At 43.3% G+C, this 8,797-nt stretch overlaps 1 protein-coding gene across 2 annotated transcripts in view; it reads right to left on the reverse strand.

Moving 5' to 3' along the window:
* Positions 1–8,797, reverse strand: part of LOC131436980 (spectrin alpha chain) — a 36,330-nt gene that overhangs the window by 5,894 nt on the left and 21,639 nt on the right. The window contains exons 2-4 of one of the 2 annotated variants that reach the window (XM_058605998.1): positions 8,453–8,542; positions 4,326–8,373; positions 3,983–4,024 (exon numbers count right to left, since the gene is read on the reverse strand). In XM_058605998.1, coding sequence (XP_058461981.1) covers positions 3,983–4,024; positions 4,326–8,312 — 4,029 coding nt within the window. In that variant the 5' untranslated portion in view covers positions 8,313–8,373; positions 8,453–8,542. The remainder of the gene's footprint in view (positions 1–3,982; positions 4,025–4,325; positions 8,374–8,452; positions 8,543–8,797) is intronic. The other variant, XM_058605999.1, reaches the window with a different exon arrangement.

Here is an 8,797-nt window from a genome sequence, read left to right on the forward strand (position 1 = left end):
TTCGGAAATCTCAAAAGTCGATTTTCTTTAGTCGATTTTTTTCAAAAAAAATCTTGTCGAGATAACACTAGATCTCGATGTTTCATGAATTATTTAGGACATTTATTTATTTATATATTAAGTTGCGCGGATTTCCGAAGTTTGGCGATTTTTTGCACGGGTTTTTCGTGCGTGTTGTTTTTTGCACGTATCCAAGCGTAAAAAAGACCTCAATATACAGCTGTCAAATAAAAAATCCCTCTTTTTCATGACATTTTTTGTCTTAAATGACACAAGGAACAAATCACCAAATAACTAGGGGAACGTGCCACTTGAGCCAATTAGTTCTGATAGTTCCGGAACCGGAAATCGGATACGAGTGGAATTCAATAGCTACTTGTGATATTATAAGACATTCATTTGAGCCTAAGTTTGTGAAACTCGGTCAGGCCACCTCTGAGCAAAATGAGTGAGCTCCGTTTTGGAGCTTTTGAGCATTATTTCCAATAGCTCCGGAACCTATATAGCCGAAGTCGGTTCGTTTAATAACTACTGAAGCCTATAAATTGAAACAGTTTTGAGCCAAACCTAGAAGAATTTTTCCCTCTTTTGCACCTATAGGTCCGGAGCGTCATTTGAGCGTAAGTTAGTGAAAATCGGTGCAGCCAACTCTAAGCAAAATGAGTGACATTATTTGACACATTGCTCAACTCGACGAACTGAGTCAAATAATACAGGACGCTTGGCTCGCCGGGTCAATTTTCATGACGATTTTTCAAGTGATTGTATAAACTTTCTATATGAGAAACGCAAAAACTGTTCATCGCATAGAAACAGGAAAGTTTTTTCCGGACGTAAACTAACGAAATCTACAAATTAAAACACGCTGTAGCTCCGAAACCGGAGGTAGTATCCGAAATAAATTCAGGAATTCCGTATGAAACCGTAAAACTTTTCATTTGAATCTAAGTTTGTGAAAATCGGTTCAACCACCTTGGAGAAAAATGGATGAAATTCTTTGTGCAGTTTTGCACCACTATTCCCGGTACTTCCGAAAACCAGTATAGCGGAAAATGGTTAGCTGGATAAAAAAAGTAGAAAAAAAATTAAAATAAAGACTGTCCCAGAAAGTATGGACGCAACCAAAACCGCTGCCATTTCGCAATGGTTCAGAATCTGTCAATTTTTATGGCTGCGTCCTGTTGTTTACATTCTTCTCTAACCGCTTGTGCAGTTGTTTATTCGTTTTCATTAGTTTGTTTTGAAATGCGTGGACTTTCAGCAGAACAACGTCGAAAAATTGTGTACAAATGGTGCACAGAACGTGGATTGTCACTGAGAAAGATAGCAAAAATGGAAGGAGTCAGTGAAAAAGCCGTGCGAAATGCAATCAGAAAGTTCGGTGAGGATAACACCTTTGAAGATAAACCGAAAACGGGTCGAAAAAAAGGTCCTGCTAACCCTCAGTTGGATAAACGTATACTGAAGGCGTTCGAGCAAAAGAAGGAGGTTTCAGTTCGGGATGTGGCCAAAAAAGTGGGCACTTCGAAATCAAATGTTCTTCGTGCCGAAGAACGTTTGAATCTTCGAACCTATAAGAAGCAAAAACAACCAAAAAGTAGTCCGAAACAAGAAGCCTCGATCAGGCCGAGGGTTCGATAGCTGTACAATACGATTCTTGCTGGAAATTTGAACTGCATAATCATGGACGACGAAACCTACGTGAAACTCGATTACAAATCCTTGCCGGGACCACAATATTATATGGTGCGAGAAGGGCAAGTGTTAAACCAGTCCGAGACATCGATTGAAGTCGAAAAATTTAGTATGAAAGCTATGGCCTGGCAAGCAATTTGTAGCTGCGGTAAGATTTCGAAACCCTTCGTCACCACTGCTTCAATGAACAGCGAAATATACATCAAGGAATGTTTACAAAAACGACTTCTACCCATGATTCGAAGCCACAAGGATTCTGATGTGTTCTGGCCAGATCTTGCTTCTTGCCACTACTCGAAATCAACGGTAGAATGGTATACTACCAAAAATGTCACTTTTGTCCTAAAAGACACGAATCCACCAAATTGCCCACAACTTCGACCAATTGAAAAATTTTGGGCATTAACGAAGGCACATCTTAGGAAACATGTCTCGGCAGCCGAAACCATTCAACAGTTCGAAAAAGATTGGAAAAAAGTGTCAAAACTTGTCGCCAAGAAGTCTGTACGGAATTTAATGAGAAACGTTCGCAAGAAGGTGCGCCAGCTAATTTACAATGGCTAAGTAGCAAATGTTGAGAATAATATTCTGTTTTTGTAGTCTAATATTATCAGTATATCGAATAAAATTTGAATATCTAACACTTGTGAATTATTTACAGCGAAATCAAAGTGCGTCCATACTTTCTGGGACAGTCTTTAAGTGCATTATATTATCTCAAGAACCGTTTATAAGATTTTCTTGAATGTTGCTTTACATAAAAGTTAATTGCCGGTTTTAAAATTTGTGCGAATCCGATTTGCGGTTCTGGAGTGACGGAATCAAATGTGCAACGAAATTTTGAAAAAATGCACACGAATTTGTCGTTCTCAGAAACTGCTGTACCAATTTTCATACACTTATGAAAAGATGAAAGGTCCCATAGCTTACTATGAATTTTCAACAGGATCCGACTTCCTGTTTCGGAATAACTGAGTAAAATGTGCGTCAAGAGTAAGCTTGACTTGATGAAAAATCGTTGTACCGATTATCGCTAGCTTCGATTCTAAGTCCCATCCTCTGCTATTGAATTATGTCCGAATCTGATTTCCGGCTCCGAAGCAACAGAGCATAATTAAGGTACAAAATGAGAAAATGGTAATTTGAAGGAGAAAAAGTTTGTTTTTACCCACAAATTTATACTAGGTACACAAAAACAAGTGGAAAAAAATATTCTTCGCTTTTCTCGGAAAGCGCTGAAACAATTTTTGCATATTGAAATTCGAATGAAAGATCATATGGGTTATGAGACCATGCTATTGAATTTTATTCAGATACTGAGCTTGGTGGAACTAATTTAAATACAGAGAAAACGGACGAAATTGACACACAAAGTCTTATAGAGTTGACCCAGAAGATGTTTGAACCTGATAACAGATATTAGGTTTTTCAAATGGATGATGTCCGGGAGCATCGAAAAAGGTAAATCAGCACACAAATTTGAAAGAAAGTCCGTACTTCGGAGCAATAATTCATTACATTGTTAATTAGGATCAAATTTTACATCTAACTGACGGTTCAAGCAGAACTGCTATGTTGCACTGATAATTCGAAAACAACACGTACAGGTAATTGGGTGCTTTTTCGTTAAATGCCTCAAAAAAATTGGTATGGTTTCCTTTTTTCTCCTATCTTAATTGTTGAAACCGCAGAGAGATGACTGAAAAAAATGTGTAGCAGAAATTAATTAAGATTTGATAGTTTTTCACTTGATTCCTGAAAATGAAAAAGTCTGCTAAAACCCACTGCACTGGAAAATTCACCATGACTATATTGAGCTGAGTAACACTGGAAAATGTATTCATGAAAAACAAAACCAAAAATGATTGCATGAATGGGCTAACACCAAAACCTAAGGAGGTTATAAAACATGAGTGTGTGTGTGTGTTTTTTTGTCAGTAGTAAGTGAACGAGTAAAGTTCGGCCTGGTTAAATTACGGAAATTAATGTTTATTTACGATCAATTTAGCTTGCCAATCAACAACTTCAACGATCAATATAGAAAATGAAGAATTCTTAATTTTGCAACTTAAGCAATAACTTCTAATTTCGAATGCGCCAATCTTACTGAGAACGGAAAAAAAAACGGAAATTCACCAGTCAACGGAACAAACAATAAATCGGATTAGCAAACGAATGGGTTTGTAAGCGTGTTTACACTTCCGGTGTTAATTACAACAACGTATTATTGATTATAGATTGTTTGAAAAAAAAAATGTTTGAGCTTAATCTTTACTCGAACGTATACCTGTGGGATACCGTAACGAAAATCAATTTCAGCACGATGGTTCTACGGGAAATCGAAATGTACAATTTAGAATAACTGTTCGAATTCGAATTGTGTGGGAATATGTTTTCTATATTGAATAAACAAAAAGTTATACACTGTTTCATCTAGGAACAAACAAAAACAATCCCTAGCAGAACATGTTGTCCTGTTTCGAGGTGATGTTGCGTAAAACGGAACAGACGTAACAGTAAAAAAAAGGAAACATTGACAACGACGTCTGAGGACAACATCACGAATGAAATCGAAGGAGAACAAAAAAAAACAATCTACGACGGGAAACAGCATCCAACAATGAACTCACCTGATGTCTCTCGATCAAAGCTTCGGCACCGGTAACATCGTTTGCCAATTCTTCCGAGGTGACCAGTCCCATCATCGAGCTTATCCACGCCATCAGATCGCGATAATCGCTCAGGAAGCGCTGCAAATCGTACGAATCCAGCAGTTTTTCCTTGCGCTGCTGAGCCTTGGTTACGACCTGCTGCCACTCTTCGTTGATTTCCTTCTGCTTGGCGTAGGTTTGTTCGGCCGTGTCCGGATGAGACTGCATCAACCGGTTGGCAGTTTCGTCCAACTGACGGATTTTATCGCGAAGTGCCGCCAAATCACGTTCCAAACCTTCGTGCTTGCGTTGAAGAGTCTGAACACCACGTAAATCCTTACCCAGATCATCGCTGGTCAAAGCATTGTCCTTTTCGGCGATCCAGTCTTTGGTTTCGTCGACATCCCGATGGAAACGTTGCACTTCGTGAGCGGAACCCAGCTGACTTGCGCGCTCCTGGGTGATGGTTTGGAGAGTGGCCCATTCTTCGTTCAAAGTTTGGATCTGGGTTTTGATCTTCAGCGCAGCCTCTGTTTGACCCAACGAGGTAAGCTGGACAGCGATTTCATTCAACTTAGCCAGTCGAACCTCATTAGCCTTCAGATCATCGTTGAAATCGTCAAACTTCTTCTGCATAACCTCAACCTCTTCCAGATCTTCACCAACGTCCTTGATCTGAGCGTGACTTTCCTTGTCCTTGATCCAAGCGGACAGATCGGCAGCTTCACGAACAAGAACATAAGCTTTGACGGTTTCGTTAAGTTTGTTCTGACGTTCGTGCGCCAGAGCCAACAGATTGTCATACTGGCTGTTAATTTGGGCCTGGCGCTTGGCGATTGAATGTCCGTCAACCAGATTCTGTTGGCTGGCACTCAGACCGGGATCGATTTTCTTGATGTAGGCTGCCGGAACAAAACCTTGCCGGTCGTTTACTTCAACCTTCCACCAGTCCTTGTTGTTGGAGTTTAGCAAAGTCAAAACATCTCCCTTTTTCATGGAGACCTCGCGCGGAGATTTCTCGGTATAATCGTACAGTGCCATGACACACTCCTTTCCGGTGATATCCACAACGGGAGTTTCCTGTTGCCGGCAGTTCTTCGCCTGTTCCTGTAAAGCTTGGATGGTATTACCGAATGCTTCCAAATCCGAAACCAATGCTTCATGTTTCTTCAGTAAAGCCTCCGACGAATCCTCATCCTTGCCGTAGTCTTGATTCGACACAATCGGTTCCTTTTCGCGCATCCATGACTCAGCCTCGTTGGCATCGGCGAAGAACTGATGAGCTTGCAGTGAATCCTCCAGATCTTGCTTGCGTTGGCTTGATTTTTCTTTCAGTGAATTCCATTGATCTTTCAAAGCATCCAGGCGTAGTTTGATATCTTCGGTGGCAAATGGTTGCTCGGTAAGCATTTGTTCACCGCTACCGATCACACCAACCACACGATTTTCGTGATTGTTAATCTCAGCCAAAACGGCTTGATGCTTCTTGATCAGATTCTGCACTCCAATCAAATCGCGTCCACGATTGGTTGATGCTGCTACCGGTTCTTTCTCGCGAATCCAAGCAGCTTCATCTTCCAAATCACGGAACAACTGTTGCACTTGCAGCGAATCCAGCAGACGTTGCTTTCGTTCCGACATGGGAGACGCAAGAGCACCGTAGCGCTTCGACAGTGCACTTTCCTTGTTGCGAATGTTGTCGGCATCGAAATGATCGCTCTCGACAAATTTATTAGCTGCCACCTTAATTCCCTCGATACGATCCTGGTGTGCCATCACGTCAGCTTCCAGGAGAACGTGTTTCTTCTGCAAATTCTGCACACTGGTCAAATCTTTGCCATAGTCCTCGGACATCAGCTGACCCTCGACTTCGCTCAACCACAGCTCGATATCCTCAACGGTGCGGTTAAATTGCTGCTGCTGGGATGCTTCCTGCAGTTTGCATCCCTTCTTGTCCGAAGCTTGGACCAGTGATTCCCACAAAGTCACAATCTCCTGCATACGCGAGTTGATCTGATCCGCCGCGTAATGACCCTTTTCGATCAAATTTTGACCATTGGTTGTGATGTCTTCGATGCGGCTCTTGTTGGCGGTTAGCTCGTGTTCGAAGTTGGTATGTTTCTGAACCTTTCCGTTCAGATTGGTTGGATCCAGGTAGCTGTCATCGGTGGCAAACTTCAGCTTTTCGCTAATCCATCCCTTGGTCTCGTCGCAATCTCGCTCGAATTGCTGCAGAGCACTTGAATCTTCCAACAGCTGACGACGAATCGATGATTTTTCCAGCAAAGCAGATCGACGCGCCAACAGCATCGAACGACGCTGAGCGACGTCATCAGCGGCGTAATGTTGTCCATCAATTAGTTTGGTGGCAAAAACATCCAGTGCTTTGATCTTTTCTTCCTGGGCGGCAAGACTCTTCTCGAAGTCCTCATGCTTTTTAATCAGTGCCTCAACCGAGTCCAACGAATCACCGAGATCTTCATTGGCTAGGAAAGCCTCCTGTTTGGCCATCCAAGTGTCCGCTTGTTCGGTGTCACGATAGAACAGCTGTAGATCCATACACTGCTCGTACAGAATCCGACGATCCTCCCACAGGGACAACAGTGAACTCTTGTCGTTTTCCAGGGCAGCCAGTTTTTCCTGAACTTCAGCAGCGGCATAGTGCTCCCGTTCCAACAGCTGACGTCCGGCTTCGGTCGTCACCTTGAAGCTATCCCCCCGAGCATCGATTTCACCTTTATGCTCCTGATGGCGTTCCAAAAGTGCTTCAGCTCCGGCAACGTCTTTAGCGAGCTCATCAGCCGAAATAATAGCCTTCATTCCATTGATCCAAGAAACCAAATCACGGAAATCGGCTAGGAACCGATGCAAGAAGTATGATTCGTCTAACTTTTGCTTGCGCTCCTTGGCCTTGGCAGTCAACGATTGCCAGTAAGCGGCAATTTCCGCCTGTTTCTCGCGAATCTGATCGCTGTGGTCAGCATGAATGCTACACAGGCGGCCAGCTTCGGCTCCCAACGTTGCCACTTTGTCTTCCAATGCTGCCAAATCACGCTCAACACCTTCGTGCTTACGCTGAAGGGCCTGCACGCTGGCCAAGTCACGTCCGTAGTCGTCCGAAGACAACACAACGTCTTTCTCCGCAATCCATGCAACGGTCTCATCGGCGTCACGGTTGAAACGTTGAATCTCGTGAGCCCCGAACAGCTTCTCCTGACGTAAAATTGCTAGCTGCTTAAGACGTTGCCAGGCCTCATTCAATTCTTCCTTTCTACGGGTGATGGTTTCCCGTTCCGGGTGTCCATTGGACAACAGCTTATCGGCCAGTTCGTTGACTTCGGTGACGCGATACTCTTGCGAAGCCATGTCCTTTTGGAATTCGTCAAATTTTCGCTGCAACACTTCCACGTGTTCCAAATCTTGCCCGAACTCGTCCGCGGTAACGAATGCTTCCTTGTCCTTAATCCAGAACATGACTTCCTCGCAATGACGCAAAAATTGCACCAAAACCAGCGCCTGCTGCAGTTTCATGCCCTTTTCGGCCAAACGGGACAACAGCAGTTCCCACAAACGGTGCAACTCATCCAACCGGTGCTGGATGACAACCGATTCAAAGTGCTGCTGGTTGATCATCTCCTGGCCCGTGTTGTCCAGCACCACAATCGCATTGCTGTGGGCCGACACTTCAGCCTCGAACGCCTGGTGCTTCTGGATCTTGGCCTGCAGGTTGGTCGGATCACGGTAGCTTTCCTCCGATGCGGCCTGCAACTTCTCGTGGATCCAGCTTTCCAGCTCATCCGAGTCCCGCTTGAAGTACTGGAAGCGGCGCGAATCTTCCAGCTTGTCACGCTTGTGACGCGTTTCCACCTTGAACTCATTGTAGCGATTGAGCACCTGCTCACGGCGCTCCTGGATATCCTCGGCACTCTCGAGGATCTTTACCTCCTTGGGGGTAAATTGTTCCATGCTTTCTATAGACAGATACTGATTGACAGTCGCGTGTTATTCTAGATTTGTTAGATATAGCCTAGGGAGAAAAAAGAAAACTAATTAACGATTTTCAACGTGATGCCACCTCACTTCAATTGGAATGCATTTCAGCTTACCTCTCGTTTATACTAGTATTGAACTTTATCCGCAGTACTGTACACACTTCGTCTTTCCGTTACTATCGTCGTTTTCCTCTCTAATTGCCCCTGAAACGTGCACAGAAACATGAGCAATGTGCGATATTTTTTCGTCGTTTGAAAAAAAATACAAACATGTCTGACTTTGTATCGTATCGGAGGCAAAGCTGAATGAAACTTTCTTACAAAAGCAAAGTAAAACTGTCGATAGGTGCCCAGCTGAGACGAGTTGGCAAATGCAGTTATATCGTATTTCGTTTGCTGTACCATCCTTCCCTACATGCATTAATGAACAGAAATGATTTCACTAGCCCGGGAGTTATT

The sequence above is a fragment of the Malaya genurostris genome, chromosome 3 (assembly GCF_030247185.1).
Source record: "Malaya genurostris strain Urasoe2022 chromosome 3, Malgen_1.1, whole genome shotgun sequence".
NCBI lineage: Eukaryota > Metazoa > Arthropoda > Insecta > Diptera > Culicidae > Malaya > Malaya genurostris.